Source organism: Hemiscyllium ocellatum, chromosome 32, assembly GCF_020745735.1.
Source record: "Hemiscyllium ocellatum isolate sHemOce1 chromosome 32, sHemOce1.pat.X.cur, whole genome shotgun sequence".
NCBI lineage: Eukaryota > Metazoa > Chordata > Chondrichthyes > Orectolobiformes > Hemiscylliidae > Hemiscyllium > Hemiscyllium ocellatum.
This window is the reverse complement of record NC_083432.1, coordinates 34,434,792-34,458,829: the sequence shown is the minus strand read 5'-3', so window position 1 is coordinate 34,458,829 and position 24,038 is coordinate 34,434,792. Positions and strand designations below refer to the sequence as shown.

The 24,038-nt window shown below is 38.5% G+C and overlaps 1 protein-coding gene across 1 annotated transcript in view; it reads left to right on the top strand.

Annotated features, from left to right (window-relative positions):
• Nucleotides 1-22,975, top strand: part of dhx8 (DEAH (Asp-Glu-Ala-His) box polypeptide 8) — a 49,663-nt gene extending 26,688 nt beyond the window's left edge. Inside the window, exons 15-23 of the mRNA XM_060849098.1 lie at nucleotides 119-329; nucleotides 1,059-1,240; nucleotides 3,666-3,806; nucleotides 5,098-5,253; nucleotides 7,417-7,554; nucleotides 8,446-8,574; nucleotides 9,164-9,360; nucleotides 14,724-14,903; nucleotides 21,671-22,975. Of these exons, the coding sequence (XP_060705081.1) occupies nucleotides 119-329; nucleotides 1,059-1,240; nucleotides 3,666-3,806; nucleotides 5,098-5,253; nucleotides 7,417-7,554; nucleotides 8,446-8,574; nucleotides 9,164-9,360; nucleotides 14,724-14,903; nucleotides 21,671-21,890 (1,554 nt within the window). The 3' untranslated portion in view covers nucleotides 21,891-22,975. The remainder of the gene's footprint in view (nucleotides 1-118; nucleotides 330-1,058; nucleotides 1,241-3,665; nucleotides 3,807-5,097; nucleotides 5,254-7,416; nucleotides 7,555-8,445; nucleotides 8,575-9,163; nucleotides 9,361-14,723; nucleotides 14,904-21,670) is intronic.
• Nucleotides 22,976-24,038: the final 1,063 nt, after the last annotated feature.

Below are 24,038 nucleotides of genomic sequence, written 5' to 3'. Positions count from 1 at the left end.
CTCCTGTCCCTGTATAATGTAATAAATTGTGCTATCTGTTAAATATATTTATTTAGTTTGTGTCATGTAGAAAGATTTTCACTATCCTAACTCATTATGCTTACTTTTTTCTTTATAGACTGTTAAAAAACGTCCTGATATGAAATTGATTGTAACATCAGCTACTCTGGATGCAGTTAAATTCTCTCAGTATTTTTATGAGGCACCTATCTTCACGATTCCTGGCCGAACATACCCAGTGGAAGTGCTTTATACGAAAGAACCTGAAACTGACTATCTGGATGCTAGTTTAATTACAGTGATGCAGATTCATTTAACAGAACCACCAGGTATTTCTCACTGCAGTACTCAAATGACTGACTTATCATACTTTAGACTTCTCGTTCCCATAAGAGAATTTTATTTCTTCTTCAATAAGTGTTTCCGATCTGCCTTGTCATTAATCTTCCGGTACTTTGAATAAAGGCTTCATAGTGCAAATGCCTTGATTAAATTTACTTATTTGTAATCTCAAGGACAAAACCACTTGATATTTGCTCAGATTTAATGGTAAAATTAACAGTGATGCTACCAGGCACTCAGTTTTTATATAGAGCAGTTTAGACTGCAACTCAGAGCAACGTCTGCAATAAAGCAGAGGAATCAGGAATTTGCTGTCTGAGTTGCTCTTCTGGTACAAAAATGTTGCTGTGCCAGTATCTCACTGGGAGATGCACCATTCAGAAACATAGAAGGGTGGGGTATTGGTTTACTTGATGTATAAGTACCTATGAAGCACTCCAGATAAATGTAGGAATTATTTTCAAACATTAGAGAATTATTAACAATGTGACTAGTCTTGATTATTATTTCCAAACAATATTCCCAAAACTGCAAGTAATTTTTACGTGTGAAATTTTGATTCCTCCCTTTTAATGTCTCACTTCTTCATATTTTTAATATTGGAGCTTAATTCTTTTATCCTGTGGTTTGTTTCTTTTTTCTTCCAAGATTTAGACTTTCAGCACCTATGAAAATGTCAATGCAGTTTTAAAACTTAGAATTCTTTTTGATTTTAGGTGACATTCTGGTTTTCCTAACTGGTCAGGAAGAAATCGATACTGCGTGTGAGATTCTGTACGAACGAATGAAATCCATGGGCCCAGATGTGCCAGAATTGATTATTCTGCCTGTGTATTCTGCTTTGCCAAGTGAGATGCAAACCAGAATTTTTGATCCAGCCCCTCCTGGTAGCAGAAAGGTAAAACTGCGGGCTCACTACTCTACTGACAGGAAATCTTGTTTGATTTAATGTCCTTTGGTAGCATTACCAATCTATTTTAAACTAGAACTAAAACAAAGTGATCTGAATTTGTCGTGGTCAATTCCTTCAGTAAAAATGCACTAATTCATTGGCCACTGTTTTGTCTTTAACACTTTGTGTTCTCCTGTAAAGAAATCCTGTCTATGTGGAACCTCAGTAGGTTTTTTTGCTTGATATAACTAATATTCATTACTCTTTAAAAAAAAATCCCTTCCTAACTTTATTGATAGCTGTATTTAAACAGACTACTGAATATTTTTAATAATATAAGGCTCATGTAGCTATTTGTCAATAGCGTTCCTTTGATATTTATTAATGTACTTAAGATTGAGTATATAGTAAGCAGGGGTTACAATCTCGCAGGTATTAATTGCCCATTGTTATTTTGTCCAAAGAATCTGAGACTAGGAGGGTGTAGTGAGCTGTGGGTCGGATGGGGATTGAAATTCCCTTGCACTTTGGAATTATGATATCTTGTACACTCACTGAGAAGTTAAATGGAACCTTGGTTTACCATTTCATTTGTAAAATAATATCTTGAATGCCAAACTATTTAAGTCCTCCCAGTGTTCTAGTCAAAGCTTATCTCTCAAGCCGCACAATGTAAACAGAATATTTGATCGAACACCACTTTGTGGGGCATAAAATGACTGCCACAACTGCTTAAATTATTATATGGAGGAGCCGGTGTTGGACTGGGGTGGACAAAGTTAAAAATCACACAACACCAGGTTATAGTCCATTCATCAGGAGCAGCACTCCAAAAGCTTGTACTTCCAAATAAACCTTTTGGGACATAACCTGGTGTTGTATGATTTTTAACTTTGCTTATTTTAAAGCAGTGACATTAAGCATTTTGAACTACTCTAAGGATAGCAAGAGAAATACAAATTAAAGTTTTTCTAAGTCATCGCTTTATTTACTGACTTCCTAACAAGCATACCATTGTTGGTAAACGAGTATAGTACTGACCGTAATTTGTTACTGCATAAATTACAAAATAACTGAAAGCAATGCATCATCTGATTTAAAAAGTGTTTGTGGAAAGGTTTGTTAGAACTATCACCGCATCGGAGACAAGTAAAAGCAAGCGATATCTCCAGTAAGGGTTGGGGAATAGAAAGGAATGTAAATCAGAGACCCTAACCACTAACCAGTAACTTTGACAAGAAATTTCAGCATGTGAGTATTTTTGGACATACAAGGTCAGTTACTGCCTGCATGAGAGAACTAAGGATGTTCTGCACTATTAAAGTGCCAGCTTTGATAGGTGTTCAAGTCTCGGTTGTGGTGCTGGGATCCATAGCCATCTGAGACAAGCATGCTACCACTGAGTTGAAGTTGTCTTCTGCATCATTTATCCTCTCTTTCCTCACTCCCACCACCCATTTGAGTTTTCTCTAATTATTAAAGTATTGATTTGTTAGTTTTGTTTAACCAAAAGCAAGCAAATATCTTTCCGTTATGCCTGTTGCTGAATGAGTTTAAACAGTGAGCATTGACAGACTAGATCCTTACAGCCAGATCTTCCACGATCATCAGACTTTCCAGTAGTGGGTGAATAGTAATCAGACCAATTCCAGCTATTTCTATTTTTTTCACTTCCAATCCACGCTTTCCTCCTGTCATCATTTCAAATGACTAAAGCTAACTCTGCACGTATGAAATGGGTTTTCCTAGTCTACATTATTCAGGAGTGCAATTACTCAGCGAACATTTATTCAGTTTACTACCAAGCAGAATCACTAGAACTTTGGTCCATTTCTTCATCTCAAGACTTGGTCTCTGTCACATGCCATTTGCTGGGGCACCTTTTTACCCCATCCCTTTACTCCACTATATGTGCCTGATATTGTCAACAACTGCTAAACCCTTAATTCCCTCCTCCTTACCACTTCCCTTTCTGCTTTTGCAATTTTTCTTAAAATCCTCTTGTCAATAATACCATCAACAGTCATTACCCCCAGCTCCATCTCTGGCTAATCCTCCTCTGCTGCCTATTCAGTGTCTGCGTATTTACCTTTTGAGCGTACAGTGCTGTGAGAGGCTTTCCTGCCATTTAGGAGCCTTCAAGAAATGGTGACAATGGGGGATTAGAATGGAACAAAAAGTAGATTATTGTGTGGCTCTATCTATCTGGCTTTTTAAATGCATTTGTTCAAATTTTAAATTTTTTTTCTAACTAACCAATGTATAGATGTTATTATGCACGTATGGAGCAGGTGGGACTTGATTGTGACTGAGGCAGATCCCTCAGCCTGGGGATAGGGATACTACCATTGAGCCATAAGATGGCCCAAATGTATTCATTCAATGTGCTTGACTAAACCTTTTTCAACTAACTTTTTTTTAAAATATGTAGGTTGTAATTGCTACCAACATTGCTGAAACATCACTGACAATTGATGGCATCTACTATGTTGTGGATCCTGGGTTTGTTAAGCAGAAAGTCTATAACTCAAAGACGGGTATTGACCAGCTCGTGGTGACTCCAATTTCACAGGTAATTTTTAAAATGTTTCAAAGGTATAGGGTACCTCAAATCTGGCTGTCCAAAAACTGGATGCTTTTTGCTTCAGTTTTGAGTACAATTTTAAACATACAATTCACTTGAATAATTTGGCTCGACCCTGCATTTTCACAATATGGCTTCACACTGGCCTTTGCGGCTTTGTGTGATGCTCTGTCCTCTGTGCCAGGTGTGCTTGAACTGAATGAACCAAAGATATCCAAAATCTAACACAATGTCCATCCAAAGGACTATGAATTTGAGGTACTGTGCATGTAATTTGTTGTATTCTATAAACAAAACCAGTATCATGCGTTGGATTAGCTGGCATAGATTAGAGGTCATTTAGCCCTCTCCATGGACTCTGCCATCTGTGTATTGTAACCCAGATTTAAAAACCAGTGTTTATTCCACCAGTCTTACAGCTTTTTTTATCTTTTGTCTGTTCCCTTTTGTTCTCTCCTGTTAGTGATTCTTTGCTGTGACGTATTCTTCTTGTATCAGTCGCTGTTTGGAATAAATCCCAGATAACAATTATTCTGTGTGAACATTGATTGAAGTTGTTTGATTGCAGGGATATTTTAATTGAACTCCATTCTATCCTTGCTACACTTCATCTGGCATCACCATGGGACCACGTTAGTGGCATTCCAAATCCCAGTTGGATGCTTTCTTAAAAGATACCAGAGGGATGAACTTTAGGCTGAATAACTTTTTCTTTCCATTAAATGTTCTTTTACATTTTGCTTTTTTATTCATGTTTGCATCAAGCATAAGGGGAATCAGAAGCATAGAATCCCTACAGTGCAGATCCTCCATAGAGATTGCCACCCAGATTCTCCATAACCTCACATTTACCATAAATAACCCGCCTAGCCTGCATATCTCTGGACACTGCTGGGCAATTTACCATGGCTGACTCACCTAACCTGTGCATCTTTGGACTGTGGGAGGAAACCGGAGCACCTAGCAGAAACCCAGGCAGACACGGGAAGAATGTGTAAACTCCACACACACGGTCACCAAAGACTGGAATGTAACCCAGAACCCTGGTACTGTGAGGCAGCAGTGCTAACCACTGTGCCATCATCCCACCCTCTCAATTTTGATTTTAATAATTAATACTCAAAACTGATAATTGTTCATGACTTGGGAAGGGTAATGAAGAAAGGAGCAAAAATATATTAAATTGTAATGCTTTCACCTAGTGCTAAGTATTGCCATCTTAATGTTTAATTTTAGATACTTCCTCTTTTAAAGTTTCAATTCTATCTTTTGCCCATAGGCTCAAGCAAAGCAGCGTGCTGGTCGTGCAGGAAGGACGGGACCTGGGAAATGTTATCGACTCTACACTGAACGTGCCTACAGGGACGAAATGTTGACCACAAATGTTCCTGAAATTCAAAGAACTAATCTTGCTAGTACAGTACTGTCACTCAAGGTAACTTAAATATTTATTGCAGTTACATCTTCACATTGTTAAATACTCTGAATGTAATAAGGTTCAAGTGTGGGGAGATGATACAAAACGGAAAGCTCAGCTCCCTTAAAATAATGATTCCTGAGTGTTACAATTTAAAATCATAGAAGTATATATCACAGCATTAGCCCTTCTTATCTGTGCTGGCTTTCTGCCGCAGTAATCCCTCTAACATAGTCATAATCCCACAATCTTTTTTTTGCTAGGAATATTTTTCCACTTAAAGTAAAGATCTCTGTCCCAACTGCTGTACCTGTAACCATTCTTACCAGGGTTTCATAACTCTGCCTAAAATGTTGATAACCCTGCTCACTGACAACATTAAATTGACTACTCATTATTGCTGAGTCTTAACTCTTATTCCCAAAACGTTTTATAATTTGGAAAACCTCTACAAAGTGTCTTCACAGCTTTACCTACTCCAGTAAATATTGTCTTAGTGTCCCAAATCTACAGTTTTCCAGTCCTGATATCTCTCTGTGTTCAGTATCTTTCATGCCTTTTTGGTCATGATGTTCTGAAAATGTCGCACTGTGTTCTAACATTAGCATAACCATGCCCTTGCATAAATTGTGCTCTTTTATTTTATGCCCCTGATTCTAAAATCCAAAATGCTGTTGGTTTCTTTGTGGTTTTGGGCAGTTGTGACTTTAAAATATTCGTAATCGATAAAAATGATGTACAGTACTCCAGGGCAATGAAAATGACCAAAATGATCAGTTTAGTTTCACTTGTGCTTGAATTAAAAATAAACACAATCTCTGAGCGGACACTGTCGCAAAGGTTATTGAATGCACCAGATGGCCACCTCTAAGACCAGTATATGTGCTGCTGTTATATGTGACTCCTCAGATTTGCTCATTTTACACCTTTTGAAATTAACAATTTTGCTTAGCTGAATTTGAAGTGGGGTTTTTGAGTTATACGTCATTTTAGAGTATTCTGTCAGGCAAAGGTTTCCCAAGAATTGAAACATCACTTCTGTAAAACCTTGTCTGGCCACACTGGCATTATTAATCAATCTCTTCACTCAATATTGTCTTGCTGATTTGCCAAAAGGTAGTTGCTTCTGATATTTATCTATTCAAAATTGTAACACTTGCTAAATGAATGAAGTCCATTTAGCATTTAATCTTTGGGGTCTGAATGGTTAATTGCTGAATTCCAATTTACTATTGACTTGCTGTTTCCTTTTGTGTTGTTAGCCATCCTTTTGTGGCCATTTGAACAATTTGATCATCTCTCCAAATTTCCACCCTAAAGCTCAGTTTGTGTGTCTTTATTTGTTTCTCCTGTTCTGTAAAGTGCTTTTGGGTACTTCCTACATTTAAAGGTGTTATCTGAATGGTGCTGTTGTTAGATAATTGATGTCCACTCTCAATATAGTTACAGCATGCTACAGAACACAGGTGTGTTTATCATTCCAAGATTTTGTGTAGGAAAATTTTTCTCACAAAAGGTCTGTGATGTCAAACATATACATGACAGATCTTGTAGATTTCTACACCAGATGTGGAGTTTTGTATGTTGAGAGCACAATTTAGGAATTTAGATGCAAGCATCTGCATACCCAGCCTGATGTCCTATTCTGCATAGTGAATTGACCTTTGTACCCAAACGTTCTTGATTTTCTAGTGTCCACAGCTGAATGCCAGGACTTTTCTTCCTGCATTCTCGGATCCTCTGAATTGTTTGCCAAATCATGGGATTATTTTATTATTATGGAGAGAATGAAGATATAGCCCTCAGTCCACCTCTGCAGGAACCAAGATTGAACCCTGAGCCATTGGCATTAATCTGATTCTTGTACAAACCATCCAACCAACTGATCTAACTGGCATCTGCATCAGGATTCTGAGTTTTAAAAATCTATTTTGTGATTTAAATTTTGTTTATGGAGTTAGTAGCATGTCACTTTGTAATGTACATACCACAGGTCAACAGTGGTACTGTAATATTGTGTGTGGTGGCATTCATATTACTCTTTGCAGTTCAGAAGCGAAGTGTGAAGGAGTCTGCTATTAGGGCATGACATGACGAAAATAAGGCATCATGTTTTGGGTTATTTGCTTTAACAAACTGCAGACTAGCATTCAAAATGTATGTACTTTTTCTTTGTCTCAGGCTATGGGGATCAATGACCTGCTTTCATTTGATTTTATGGATGCCCCTCCTATGGAAACCCTAATCACAGCCATGGAACAGTTGTACACACTGGGAGCACTAGATGATGAAGGTTTGCTGACAAGACTTGGGCGCAGGGTAAGACCAACCTTGCAGATCTTTGGTTCACTAAACGCTAAAATAATGTTTCACCTTCAAGTTTGACAATGTGATTGCTCATTTATAACTACTGATATATTAAATGAGTTGGGAGTCAGGGAAGATTGTTTTACTTCATAGGTAGGTTATTTTGTCATAGAAACTTTACCAATTTACCAGATTAAGTGAATATTAATAGCTGAAGTTTGTTCACTTCAATATCAGTACTCTTAAGTACTAAGCAGGAAGTAAATGGAGTCAGCCTCTTCACTTCTCATTTAGATCCATTTATTACTCTATGCATAGGTCAGTCATGCAGCTATTAACCTTGCCATACTTGCTGATGTCGTTGTGATCATAAAACTGTCTTCCATAGAACAGGATGAGATGTGTCTGCATAATTTTGCAATGGCCAAATTGGCTGGCTGGACAAGGTGATTAGGCTTATTAAATTTTCTGTTGATTTAAGTTTTTCTATTGATTTTATTTTGATTGATTGACAGAACTGAGTTCTGAGCTCATCCTGATCGGATACTTAAGTCTTTCAGAAAAAGGATCTATAACCCGCTGTATTTTGTCCATAACTCACTTTGTCACACGCGGTCTGAAACCTAGTTTTGGTCCGATGGACATGGATATGTACTACATCAGTCATTGCTGAGCTTGATCTAGTCTACTCCTAACTCAAAGTTGCTCGATTTGAATTGTATGTTAAGTTAATTAAATTGGTAATGTGTAAAGAATGATAACTGAGTGCTTTTCTTAAACAAAAATAAGTGACTGGAGACTGTACTATATCCTGTCTATATTTCACATTAACAAGTGATGCTGAAATTTGAATTCTGATTCTCTTTGATATTAAACTGTTACATTTTTACTCACCTTTCTTAGATGGCAGAGTTTCCTCTGGAACCCATGCTTTGTAAAATGCTAATCATGTCTGTACATCTTGGATGCAGTGAAGAGATGTTAACAATTGTGTCCATGCTATCCGTACAGAATGTTTTCTACCGACCAAAGGTGAGCACGTTTAACTGGATTGATTATGGAAAGTGCTGAATTTATGACCTCCTGTGAATGACCAATGTGTCAATATTGTGAATGGATTTAGATCATGAACCTATTTCAATCAGTAACTTTTCTTTAAACTGTGTCATTTTCCAGTGGACGTGTCTTAGAAATAAATGACTTTATTGTAAGATACGTGGGTTTCTACAATGTGCTTAAGGAACCAAACATTTTTTTTTCCAAAAATACAAGTCTGAAAGTAAATAGAAGAATTCTTGTTGATTCAGCAAAGCATGGACCTATACATTGAAAATGTGAAAGTTAAAATTACATGTTGGTAATGCATAACGCTTCTGTCAGCATCTGTTTCGAGAAAGGACAGGCTAGCCATTGTAGAAACCTCATCAGAACAGTACTAATTAAGATCTGAATTATTAATTTACCTTTTTTCTTTACAGATTTGACTGACCTGTGCAATTTAGTATTCTCAATATTTTTGCCAGATTTCCACCATTTTTAGCTTTCTGTTTAAAGGCGCAGTTGGCTATTCAATCTGCTTTCACTCATCAACTGTTCATATCTGCTATTAAATCAAAACTAGGATAAGCAAGCTCTTGCAGATCAGAAGAAAGCAAAGTTCCACCAAGCAGAAGGGGATCATCTCACCTTGCTTGCTGTCTACAATTCATGGAAAAACAATAAATTTTCCAACCCTTGGTGCTATGAAAACTTCATCCAAGCGCGTTCCCTTCGCAGAGCACAGGATATCCGTAAACAGATGCTGGGTATTATGGACAGGTAGAGGGAAATTCCTTGTCACTCTCGGGAGTACATTTCTTAGCAAGTGAAGCTAGATTCAGTATTAAATATTTTCTTTATCAATTATTGGTCTCAACAAACAAGTCTATAATGAATGCGCTTGTATGTATAACAAAATCTTCTTACTACATGAGCAGATTAAATAGAATGTAGTTTTAATTGATAGCATCACCAGACATTTTTCACTTGTTTCCTTCTCTCCAGACTCCATTGGATGTGCAATATTTCTGACTAGGAGGATGAATAGAAAAATAATATCCTAGACATCAGGCATTCAGCTTTGTGTAGTGTTGTTACCAGCATTGAAAAATGCACAACAGCAATCTGAGACACATTTGTTTCAGGCTGTGCTTACCTTGAGTGGGTGGAATTGAGTGGCCTCAATGCAGGAGTGCAACTTTCAGGACTTTACTATTTATTAGTGCTGAGGCGTTCTGTGAACCAGTGTTCCCACCACTGCTAAGCATGTAGTGTGAGCATAATATTCATAGAGTTAGTAGTGTTTCTTTAGAAAAATAAGTCTAACCTGTTGGTGAGGGAGGCGAAAGAAAATAATAAATACACAAATGAAGATGTTTGTTTATGCCCATTTCTTTATTCAGTGCACCAGTGATTAGATTTGTTGGCCATCATTCCGTGTACACATCTTTCTTAAGTTTTTTGCCAAGTATATTTGTAACCCTACCAGAAACTATCGTGATATTGAAGTTACTGTGTTCCATACTTAGAAGAATAAACATATTTGATTATAACCTTGCCCTCGTTATACAGTGAATATACAGTAGTAAATTCCAAATAAATTCTTGTCCGTATTTGCAGCAATTGTTTTCTTACCAACATCCTACCACACATCATTAACTTTATCAAGGAATAAGCTTCAGCAAAATTTTGGTGAAAATAGTGTTAGGTGTATTTCAAATTTCATAGAATCCTACAGGTCTGTAGTATAGAGACAATTTTATACATTGCTTGAGTATTCTTTCCATTTCCTCTATAATCTTTATTTCCAAATGATTACATTTTCTTAAACTTGGTCAAATGCTGGAGAGTAATATCTGGAATGTAAATTAATGTGATAGGCATTTCTGAGAAATACCTTGTGGTTGATGATGTCAGTACAGTTTCTTAAATTGTGATCTTGTGGTGCCTTATTTTATATATGTGTTGTTTTTAGTTTGGGGAAACTGAAATGGACACCTTGTTAAAATACTGGTACACTATTTAGTTGCAGTTGTGTCATTTTTGATCTGAACTATGTGCACATGCATTTCTTTATGTATTGTATTTAAACTCTTGTTAAGTACATCTGCAGCTTGGATGTTTTGGCCATTCTATCTCTGTCATTGATTGGGAAGGACCTTCTGTCAGGGGAGCAGGACAGCATTCCATTTCCTGATGTGCTCCTAACCTATAAAGAAAGAACTTATGTTTATTATACAGCAGCGCTTTTCACAATCTCTGGTCTCTCCCTCCTGAGTTTGTATCAGGTACATTATGACATTGTATATTCAGCTCCTATCTGCAAGGTAGATTCCTGCAGGGGATGAGGGAATCTGTTCACCATAAGTGTTAGAGACCTGGAAATGTTTTTTGCACCTAACTTTAATCTCACCCATGTAAAGGAAATATGTTGGATTGTATAGTTCCATTATTTGCATTTAGAGTCAGAGTCCTACAGCTTGTCCACAGGTCCTTTGGCCCAAACTGGCACATGCTGGCCAAAGTGTCCATCCATGCTAACCCCATTTTGCTGCCGGTGGCCCATGTCCTTCTAATCCTTTCCTATCCATATATTTGTCCAATTGCCTTTTAAATGTTGTTGATGTGCCCGCCTCAACCACTTCCACTGACAGCTCATTCTGTATGTGTACCACCCTCTGTATAAAAAAAGTTGCCCCTCGGAAAAAGACTGAATGCTTTCACCTTATCCATGCTGCTCATGATCTTTTACACCTCCTATAAAGTGCCTCCTCAGTCTCCTGCGCTCTAAGGAAAAAAGTCCTAACTTGTCCAAACTCTCCCTGTAACTCAGACCATTGAGTCCAGGCAACATCCTTGTAAATTTCTTCTGCACACTTTCCAATTAGTAAAAACCATCCTATAACAAGGTGACCACAACTGAAAACAATGCTCCAAGTGCGGCCTCATCAACATCCTCTATAACTGCAACATATGTTCCCAACTCTCAATGTCCTGACAGATGAAGGCCAGTGTGTCAAAAACCTCCTTCACTGCCCTGTCTACCTGTGAATCCACTGTCACAGAACTGTGAACCTGAACCCCAAGATCCCTCTGTTCCACTACACTCCTTAAGGCCCTACCATTCACCAGAAAACTCCTACCTTGATTTGATTTTCCAAAATGCAGGACCTCACAGTTATCTATATTAAACTCCATCTGCCATTTCTTGGCCCACTTCCCCAGCTGATCAAGGTCCAGCTGCAATTTCTGATAACCTTCCTCACTGTCCACAATGCTGCCTATTTTAGTGTCGTCAACAAACTTACTAATCATGCCTTGCACATTCCCATCCTAATCATTGATATACATACAATGGGCCCAGCACTGGTCCCTGAGAAACTCCAGTAGTCCCAGGCCTCCAGTCCAACAAACATCCTTCCACTATTACCCTCTGCTTCCTATCAACAAGTCAATTTTATGTTCAATTTGCTAACTCACCCTGGAATCCATACGATCTAACCTTCTAATGCAGCTGACCTTGTGGAACTTTATCAAAGGCCTTACTGAAATTCATATAGACTATGTCAACAGCCCTGCCCTCATCAGCCTTCCTGGTCACTTCATCAAAGAACTCTAACAAATTTGTTCAGCATGATCTCCCAATCACAAAACCACGCTGATTGCTCCTAATCAAACACTGTGTTTCTAATTGCATGTATATCTTATCTCTCAGAATCTTTTTAAGTAACTTACCCACCACAGATTTAGGCTTACTGGTCTGTAGTTCCCAGGCTTTCCTTTGCGGCCCTTCTTGAATAATGGCACAACATTCGCTACCCTGCCCATAGCTTGCCCATAGGTAACAATGATGCAATTATATCAGCCAGAGCCCCCACAATTTCTTCTCGAGCCACTTGCAGTATTCTTGTTTATATCTGGTCATGACCAGGAGATTTATCCACCTTCATACATTCGAATACATCCAACTCACTTCTAAAGTGATACGGACTGCCCCCAAAATATCACCACTAACTTCCCCAAGTTCCCAGGTCATCTTGTCTTTCTCCACAGTAAACAGTGGAGAAATATTCATTGAGAACTTCGCCCATCTCCTGTGGTTCTACTTATTCATTTCCACTTTGGTCCTTGTGAGGCTCTATTCTCTCTCTCGTTATTCCTTTTCCTTTAATATACCTAATGTACCTCTTTGGATTCACCCTAACTTTCTCAGCTAAGGCTATTTTGTGTCCCTTTTTCATCCTTCTGATTTCCATCATAGAATCCTTAGTGTGGAAACAGACCATTTGGCCCAACAAGTCCATGCCAACCCTCCAAAGAGTATCTCACCCAGACCCATTCCCCTACCCTATTACTTTACATTTCCCCTGACTAATGCACCTAACTTACACACCCGTGAACACTATGGGCAATCTAGCATGGCCAATTCACCTAACCTGCTTATCTTTAGATTGTGGGAGGAAACTGGAGCACCTGGAGGAAACCCCCACAACCATAGGGAGAATGTGCAAACACCATACAGTTGCCGGAGGCTGGAATCAAACCTGGGTCCCTGGCGCTGTGAGGCATCAGTGCTAACCACTGTGCCACCCCTTCTTCAGTAAACTCCAGTATTTCCTGTATACCTCCAGGGATTTCCTTCATCCCAGCTGCCTGTAGCTGAGCCACGTCTCCTCTATTTTCTGGTTGAAGCCTCAATAACTGTTGTCATCCCGGGTTCTGTATTCCTGACAACCTTACCCTTCAGCCTCGCAGGAACATATAGACCTTGAACTCTAGCTATCTCATTTTTAAAGGCCTCCCACTTGCCAGAGGTCCCTTTGCAAACAAACTACTGCAATCAATCTTTGCAAACTTTTGTCTCATTCCATCAAAATTCTCCTTGCCCTCATTTAGAACTTGAACCAGTTTTATCCCTCTCCATAACTACTTTAACATTAACAGAACAATGGTCACTGGTCCCAAAGTCCTATCCCTGCCTTAGGAGAAAGTGAGGACTGCAGAGTCAAAAAGTGTGGTGCTGGAAAAGCACAGCATGTCAGGCAGCATCTGAGGGGCAGGAGAGTTGGTGTTTCAGGCATAAGCCCTTCATCGTGTGACAGGTCGTTGTGGAGGATGGAGTGGATAGGTGGGAAGGAAGATTTAAGAAGGTGGTACCAATTTGAAGGGTTAGATCTGGGATCAGGTGGAGGTAGAGGATGTTTGGAAACTAGTAGAGTCGATTCTGATGCCGTGTGGTTGAAGGGTCCTATGGCAGAAGGTGAGGCGTTCTTCCTCCAGTTGTCGGTGGCTTGGATTTGGCGATGGAGGAGGCCCACAACTTGCATGTCCTTGGGGTGTGTGAGGGGGGGTTGAAGTGGTGGCCTACAGGACAGTGGGATTGTTTGGTGTGCATGTGTCCCAGAGATATTCCTGAACACTCTGAGTTGGCATCCTGTCTGACCTATCACAATTGACCACTTCAATTCCCCCAAGGGCATACAAGTCCTGGGCTGCCACCACCACTAAATCAAAGCCACCCGACAACTGGAGGAAAGACACTTCAGCTTCTGCCTTGGGACCCTTCAACCACACAGCATCAACGTCGACTTCACTACTTTCCAACTCTCCCCTCCCCCCACCTCCACCCTCTCTTTGCTGAGTCAAAAGCTTCCAGGTCCAAAGCTTAAGCACAAAAATCTCTGAGTCTGATGTTCCAGTGCAGTATTGAAGGAGTGCCGCACTGTTGAGTTCTGTTGTCTTGGTGACATATTAAGTTGTCTGTCTGCTTGCTTAGCTGTATGTAAAAGGTCACATGGCACTATTTTGAAGAGCAGAAGAGAGAGTTCCTGGTGTCTGGGCCCATATTTATTGTCCAATCACCATCTCAGAAAAAACAGATTATCTGGTTATTAATTGCTCTTTGTGGGTGTTTACCATGTACAAATTGACGTCTGTTTCCCCTATATGATAATAGTGACAACACTTCAAAAGTAGTTCAGTGATTGTCAAGTGTTTTGGGACAGTGGTATTTGTGAAAGATGCTATATAAATGTAAGTCTTCTTTAAAAAATGGCAAGTAGATTTTTAAAATTTAGATCGTTTTAAGTAAATACATGTCTTTGAATTAATGCCTTCGCATAATTTTTACTGTTTTCTTACAGACATAAGCTGGATGTTGTTTCATGTGGAAAAGCCACAGTGCGAGTTCAGAAAGCAATCTGCAGTGGCTTCTTCCGCAATGCAGCGAAGAAGGACCCACAAGAAGGATACCGTACACTGATTGACCAGCAGGTGGTATACATTCACCCCTCCAGTGCTCTCTTCAACAGACAGCCTGAATGGTATGTAATTTTAATGAGGTAATCAGGGTGCCAAAACTAACCACCATGCGCAACGTCTCTGCAGACTGGTGGATCTAGCTCACTTTGTACTGCTGAGATCTGTTTACCTGCAAATAATGACAAAATACTGCTGATTAAGTTTCCGATAAATATCAAGGTTCTTCAAATTGTAAACAAAGCCCAACTTGTCGTGACTATTGAAACTTGTTTTGCGTGAAGGAAGAGCAACCTCACAAGATTTGGGCATGTTCTTGACCATTCACATATATTCTAGTGTATCTGCATACTGATCTGTTAACCAATGTATGGTGCATCTATTTTAAATTATGCCATGTTCTCTGTGTCAATAGCTACTCGTATTAGAGCTCTCTTCTGGTTGCAGGTTTGCTCACTGAGCTGGAAGTTTTGTTTTCAGGTGTTTCTTCACCATGCTAGGTAACATCATCAATGAGCCTTCGGTGAAGCATTGGTGTTCTGTCCCGGTTTCTGTTTATGTGTCTTGGTCTGTTAAGGTGGGTGATATGATTTCAGGTTCTTTTTGTCAGAGGTTGGTAAATGTGGACTAAATTGATGTGCGTATTGATGGAGTTCCGATCTTAAATGCCAGGAATTCCCATGTGTGTCTTTGTTTAGCCTGTCCCTGAATCGATGTGTTATCCCAGCAAAACAGATGTCACTTACAAAATATCCTGCAAGGAATGTAACAAACCCTACATTGGTCAGACAGGCAGGAAACTAGTCGGAAACTAGTCACCAGGATATACGAACACTAAGTAGCCGCCAAAAGCCATTAGTATCCTTACGTACCAAAAGACTTTCATTAGTATCTATCATTAGTACCCTGACATACAGACAAAGAATGACACCACTTCGACTGGCACAATACATCCATCCTAGGACAGGCTAAACAAAGGCACGCACGAGAATTCCTAGAGGCCTGGCATTCAATATCGGAACTCCATCAATAAACACATCAATTTTGACCTCATTTACCAACCTCTGCGAAAAAGAACCGGAAATGAAATCACCCACCTTAACAGACCAAGAAACACAAACAGAAAGTGGGACGGAACACCAGTGCTTCACCAGATGCTCACTGATGTTAACTGGCATGGTGACGAAATGTCTGGAAACAAACCTTCCAACTCAGCAAGCAAACTTACAACCTGAACCTCAAATTGAGGTACAAAGTTTCTCAAAAATTGCAGAGCTCTCTTCTGTTTTGGAAGTGAATTCTTCTAATTTGTGCCTTTTTTTAAATGTCTTCAATTAATTTCTCTCATTTCTACTTCGATTTTGAGATATTTAAAATTGTCAGCAATTTGTATTATTTATCCTGTCAGTCCATAATTTTAGGTCTACAGACTCTCCCTAATCTTCTCAGTTTCATTTCAGAGTTGTTCATTCATTGTGTTTCCTGTTGCATGTCTATTAAATTCATTTGACAATGAGTGTTGTCCTTCCAATGATGCATGATCCAAGCCGTACTCGATATTCCAAGTATAAAATAACAATGTCATTGACAAATTCAAAACTGGTTGCGTATTTTTATATACTATTATCCCAATAAACACCACTTAATGTTCTTCCTCATCTGTCACATCATCTCACTCCATTCTATTTTTTGTTCTTCTGCATTCTTCTTCACCGTTTGCTGGATGTTTTTTTCTTAATACCATCAACAAACTGGTATCCTTTTGCTATGTGTTTGTCTGAATCATGCACTTTATTAGGTTCACTTTGCCTCTTTAATGCTGAAATGAAATATTTAAATGTTACTGCCATTCCTTCAATGTCTCTCATAAGGTGGTTTCCCTGTCTCTATGTGCTCCCATCCCAACCTTGACAATCTTTGTATTCCTTGGGTACTTGTAAAATCTTATAGCTTTTTTCCACCTTATGCTTATCTACTGTCCAATTCACTTTTATCTGCCTAGATCTCTTTTTTCTTTCTGGCTATTTTCACTTCTTCATATTATTTTCTGCTGTTTTTACAACTTGAATCATCTTAAATGTTAGTTGTCACAATTTCTCTTCACTCACAAATATCCTGGATATTTTTTCATCCAGGGAAGAAAGTATTTCGTTACTTACCTCTGGTTAAATATTTCCCTCTACATGATCTGCCATATTTTTAAAACAAACCGTTAATTCAGGCTAGGTCTTTCCCAAATTATTCACTTATTCTTTGTGTTGAGTGACAAGCTGAACCTTTCTATTTAGTTAATGGCACCAGTGAGATGCCATTATGTGCTATCATGTTATTGCTAAAATATTTTGCAAAATTCCAGAAAGCACATTTCCAAAGTGGGGCATTGAGGTAATTTCTCTTACAGTGTATCCTTTTTCACAGCTTAAATTCTGTTTTTTTTTGTTTGTAGTGTTTTTTTTCCAAAGTAAGTGTGACAGTAAAATTTTACTCCAGTGTTTGTAGTACATGTAAACAGTTTACGTGATGCTTGCGTATTTGTGGTGTTTATAAGTATGACCGTGTTTTCTTGATGGCTTACTGAATGAAAGCATTATGTGTGATACTACACTATATAGACCAGTAAGATCTTGGAGTTGAGTACTAGCTGGTTATGATGGATAGGGCACGACTGGGTTCTATACCTAACTGCTTCAAGGAAGAGTACTGACCATTGACGCAGCCTGTGCTTTCACTACCTCCCATCCCCAGCTCTCCCCAACAAAAAATGCTTGATTTTCAAATGTCAATGAACAACATCTGGTTTGGCTGCTTGCCATTCATTTTAAATAATTTTCAAACATTCACTGCAAGCTCTCTCACGAAATGTTTAAGGCAAGACATTGGGATGTTTAATAAAAGAGGCACTGTACTTCAGTTTGCATTTATATGTTTTGTAGAAGATACATTTTGAGTAACTAAAGAAGGCTGTAGAGCTAACAACATGTTGATGTTAGTGGATAGTGACATGAGCCACTTAATGCTTCCGTTAACATCGTTGTGCTGAGAGTTGGCTGTATATATCACCAGTAATTTATAAGCTTGTTTCTTTTAATAGTTGGGAAAATTAGGTATATCCAGGATATTAAAAAAAAGTAATAAATCTGCTCAATTCTGAGTTTTGTATCAACAAGCAGGGCTTTATTGTGGAATTAGTTGAAACTGACCAATCTGTATGTTATTGAACTGCAGAAAGTCAGTTAACTTATTAACCAGGGCTAATTTTAAAACTTGATCCCAAATGTGAAAGGTTATGCTTTAATCCTTGTATACTATGCTCCTCCTCATTTTGGTTCAGAATGAACATTTGCCTTGAATGGATGTGAGAGACAGTCAGCACTGAGACAACTGATGCAAAAGTGTAAAAGCATGTTACTGTGAATCAAATACAGGCTTTGACTCCGGAATGACTCTCCTTCAGAGGATAGTTCTTCAGTTCTGAAGAAGTCGTACTGAACTCAATGTTAATTCTGCTTCTCTGTCCATAGATTCGGCCAGACCTGCTGAGCTTCTCCAGTATTCCCTGTGTTTGTTTCAGATTTTCTGCATCCAGAGTATTATACTTTGATTATAAGGAGATATTGATGTTTCTGTAGGAGTCAGTGCAACACCATCAGTAAAGTTGATGAAACGAGTATATCTTATTATTTGAAAGTCTTTGTAAGCAGTAGTTTTCAATTTTAGGATTAGTCTTTTATGAGATTTAAAAAAGAATAAAGTACTAAGAACTGACGAGCAGGAATCCCTCTGTGTCAGTGGGTGAAAGTGATAGAAACTCCATAATGAATTACTTCAGTATATGAATTGTCTTCTGATTGGCTTGTGGATGCTGTCAGCCCATATTACACAGTGAATTGTGGTACGGTAAGCCCTTTGGGCTAAGTGAGTCACTTCCCCCGTTTATTTAATTGATTTTCTACATTTGGCAGCCTGAATTGACATTCTGTCTGCATGGCATGAATAGCCTTTTGCAGATGTCAGTTTGCAAGTCTTTGTTTCATTTGAAGAATTAAGTAAATTTCTTCTTGTGCTATAAACCCATCCATTTCTTTCTTTTTTTATGCCCTACGATTTCTCTCCCTTTCGCTGTGTGTGTGTGTGTGTGTGTGTGTGTGTGTGTGTGTGTGTGTGTGTGTGTATATACTGTATTTATGCACACGTTGTTTTATATATGAAGTCTACTTAGTCACTCATTTTCTAAAGTTTTTTTTGCTCCGTCTTCATGTGTTTTAATTGAGCATCACAAAGCTTCTTTGGGAATTTCATGCTTTTTATTTTGTTTCTCTCCTTTGGGGTTAAGCCTTGCTAATTCCAGGCTTTGTTTTAAGTGGCGGCTCCAGACTTTACACCAGTTTGTTCTTGTCAAGCTCACTGCTGCTGGGCTTATTCTGGTGCCTGGACTGGGGTTGGGAAACGACACCGATCATTTAATCTGTTGAGGTGGATTTTTTTTTCTGGTGTTTCCTCCTGCAAAGCTGCATTCAAGCTAATATAACACACTGCTCGCAGTTTTCCTATTTGGCCAAATCTTCAAATTATATTGCTTGTAATTTTTTAAAAATGTGTGGTAAATGAAATAGAGTTGTTGTCAGCATGCAAGTCACCTTTTTAAGTCTTGAAAAATCTCTTCAGAAATTGGGGAGCAGCATTTATAATCAGTATAATAGTGAACCACTATTTGAATGTGGCTGGTCGCCATCTTGGGTGAATGAGCCTGTCTTAATTTCCATGGAAAGGAGGATGATTGTGGTTGTTGGAGGTCATTCATCTCAGTTGCAGGACATTTCTTCAGGATTTCTTTTGGGTCGGGTCTGAGACCCCATCATTTTCAGCTGCTTCATCAATGACCTTGCATCCATCATGAGATGATGAGATGTTCACTGTACAAATTTTCAACATCATTCAGGATGCGTCAGCTACTGAAGCAATCCATGTTCATGCACAACAAAATCCAGTTTCTGACTTATAAATGGCAAATGAAATAGCCTGGCACTTTTGCTATGCCCATGACCAACTTGAAAATGAGAGAGTGTAGTCATCTCCCATTTATATTCAATGGCATTGTCATTGCTGAATCCCTTGTTGTACAGTACTCTGTACCTGTCCGAATGTTTTTTAAATGACAAGTTTGTGCTTGCCTCCACCGTTATCTTAGCCTGCCTGGCACCCTGTCCTCATTCCTGATGAAGGGCTCTGGCCCGAAACGTCGAATTGCTTGTTCCTTGGATGCTGCCTGACCTGCTGTGCTTTAACCAGCAACACATTTTCAGCTCCACCGTTATCTCTGGCAGCCTGTTCCAGACACCCAATACCCTCTGTGTGAAAAGGTTGCCCCTCTGGACCTTTCTATGTGTCTTCCCTCTTGCCTTAAGCCTATGCCCTCTAGTTTTATACTTCCCTACCATGGCGAAAAGCTGAGTGTGACAGCTGTTGACACGATGAGTTCTTTCTTTAGTGTTACGACATGGGGTAAACCCCTGTGCTAATGTAAACCCAAGGCACAGAGAAGCTCACCTCGCACCATAATCTGTTACATTTTGAGAGGCGAAGAACTATCCCAGAGGTCACTATTTAAATAAAAATTAACAATTCTATTTTTTTAAGTCCAATAACTATTTACAACTCCTTTCTCTTAAGACTATGTTTTACCTTCCACTCGACAAGACTGGTCTGATAAATTCCCTTTTAGATTTATAGCAAAATCAATTTCAAACCCAGGTATAGTCTTCGGATGTCGAACTTTTTCTGTAGTTTTCCCCTAAGTTGACTTTGGTGTTCCGCTGCACAAATTTCTTATAGACAGGTATCTTTCAGAGAGCTGTTCTGCTAGCAGTCTGTTGGTGATTTGGCAGTTCTCCCCCTAACCATTCAAAATGTCTGGTTTTATACACAGTGTTTGGTAGTTTGATGAGAGGTTGGCCTTTGTGATTGTCCGGGCTGACTTCACCACTCTCTGTAACTGTCTCCGATCTTGAATGGTATAGTTGCCATACCAGGTAGTGATACATCCAGACAGAATGCTTTCGATGGTGCACCTATAAAAATTGGCAAGAGTATTCACCGTCATACCAAATTTCCTCAGCTGCCTGGTATCAGCTTAGGCTGATATTTATTCCATGATCAACATTAGAAAATAAAAACCAATCTGGTTATTACTGTTTGTGGGACCTTGCTGTGTGCAAATTGATTACTATGTTTTCTACATTAAAACAGTGATAATGCTTCAAAAGGAATGTGTTGCTTGTAAAGTATTTGAGATATCCAGTGGTCATGAAAAGCTGTATATAAATGTAGATTTTTTTGAATTGTTATAAGTTTTTTTAAGACTCTTTTCATTTAGATGACTTGCAGCCAACACAGAAGAAACATTCAGCCCATCAGTGCATGTTGATTCAAACTAATGTTCTGAAGATAAAAGGACAATGTTGATATTTCTTCACAGTTCTTCCCCTTTTTTATCCCCTCAATTCACTGCTATATGTATTTTTAATAACCAGTCAGGTTTTTTTAAAAACAATTTGTTTTAATGGGGATCATCTGTATGGCTATATTTTATATTTATTATTTTGAAGTATGTGTGATAAAACTCAAATGAGAAACTACAGTTCACAGTTCTGAACAAGTCATACCTGATTTGAATCATGTACTCTGTTTCTGTCTACTCAGATGCTGCTGGACTTCTAATTTCTCCATCATTCTGTGTTGGTTTCAGGTTTCCAGCATCTGCAGCCCTTTTAATTATAATTCATGAAACAAACTTGCTTGACGAGCATTTAAAATATTTGTATGTTTCTTTCAGGGTTGTATATCATGAACTTGTCTTGACTACTAAAGAATACATGCGAGAAGTGACCACCATTGACCCACGCTGGCTAGTAGAGTTTGCACCCGCCTTCTTCAAAGTGTCCGACCCAACTAAACTCAGCAAGCAAAAGAAACAGCAGAGGCTGGAGCCCCTATACAACCGCTATGAAGAGCCAAACGCCTGGAGAATCTCGCGCGCGTTCAGACGACGTTAAATTGCTGACTGTCAGAATTATTTGGTGAAGAAAGTGGGATTGGAAGCAAGACAAAATTCTAAAGGGATTAAAGACTGAAAAGCAGAGCTGTATATTCAAAGCACCTCCAGTATTTAAGATGTCTTATTTTTTGTGTTGCTCTGTATGATGTGTTCTTAGCATTTAAAAGTTTCCTACGTAAGGAAATACTTTGTGTATTCTTCCATAATGTCTTTGCATAAATCTATTCTGTACAAACCTGGTTAGGAGCTGCTGTTTTATCTGTCTCTGTAATATATACTCACATGCAATTGCAGTTGAATCCAAAAAAATTGCATCAGATAGAATGTGGCACAAAGTCCTTACTTTAAAAAGGCTGTATTCTTTTTTAAATTTTCTTTCTGAACTACAACTAATGCTTTGAAATAGGCACAAAGTGTTATTGAGAATGTGTTTGAACATTCTGAAATATTAAGCAATCGAAACCTCTGGAGTCAAGAAATGCACAGCAGCAACATAAATCTGGAAGCCTGCATTTCAATGGGCGAAACCAGATTCATTTTGTAGTGGGATATTTCTATCCTGCCCTCGACATGCTGAAAGATTTGTTTGAAGTAATCTTCTTCAATCCCTTCACCTTCTAGATACGTTTGACTCAGAACATTTGAACATCTTTTTAATACATCAGTTTTTTAATGACTGTTGAGAGGTGTAATTATTGTTGGAAAATGGATTAAACATTGAAGTGTAAAACATGCCTCTTGGCCATTACCTTTTATACGAGTTTAATAATTCTTCCAGTACATTATAAGATATGAATAGTAACACTGCTAATGCAGATTTTTTTTTAATGGTTAATTTCAAAGAAATTGGCAGATGCTGTTCTTTAAAAAGCTATCATTTTTTCTGTACTGTATTTAGTTCTAACTGGTGGTTTCAAAGGCAGGTGTTACAGCAGCTGGGAATGAGCAACCGAGGGAATTTTCTCAATTGGAAAACTTGAATCAGTTTCATCTGTGATTGAAATATATTTATATTAGGATTTAATGTACATACTGTAAAAAAAAATGTGTTTAAATATGTAGCCTCTCAAGGATCTAAATAAATCTGGGCTGTATATTTTGTATGTAATGTGCACCTATGTTTTTATTCCTCTCCTTTAGCACAACCCAGCAATTCCTTTCATGAACAATTTACGATGTAATAATTTCCTCCATGGGTTCACAAGTTGCCAGGAGCCACACAACTAGTTTGTTATTGGTGTCTCTGCCAATATATGATTACCGCCAGGAAATGCTCCTACGCATCAACACTTCAAGAAAGGGAGTCAGTGGAAAGAGTCACAGAATAAATAATGTTTTAATTTTGTTTTACTCTTCATTTTCCCAATTTCCTGATTCCAAAATGTATAGCCTCAAGTGGTGTAGTTAGGAATTCCGAGTGGAATGTGTGACCTTTTCCATATGCTTCATGACTATTCAGAGAGCTAAACTGTTCTTTTAAATAATGACAACTTCACCATTCTCATCCAGGATTTTTGAGACTTTTTACAAAGCTCCAACTTCAGATAATTGCTTTTTGGGGAAATAATTCTTGTTGACGAAAATCATACTGTTTTCCAGAAGTTGACCTTAAGTTATGAGATGATCTTGCTCTGATGGTCTATTTGTCTATATGTTGCAATCTCTCTTTCAAAGGTGACATAGGTTCCTGATCCATGACCCAAATTAGCCACCAAGGTAGGAGTATCTTGAATTCCAATCAGTTCTGGAATCTCATCTTAATTCTATAGTTGTTGGGCATCTTGTTACGATGTGGAGACAGCCTTTCTACTTCTGTATTCACAACACAGTAAAATTAAGACCTTCAAAGACCCTCAAAATTGGACCCCAATGATTCCTGACCAGACTGCTGAATGACATAGAACACAACAGCACAATCCAGCCCTTAATGTTGCACTGACCTGTGGAACCAATCTTAAGCCTATCCTACACTATTCCATTTTCATCCATATGTTTATCCAATGACTAATTAAGTGCCCTTAAAGTTGGCGAGTCACGAGTGTTGCAGGCAGTGCATTCCATGTCCATGATTAAAGAAACTACCTCTGACATCTGTCCTTATATCTATCACCCCTCAATTTAAAGCTATGTCCCCTTGTGCTAGCCA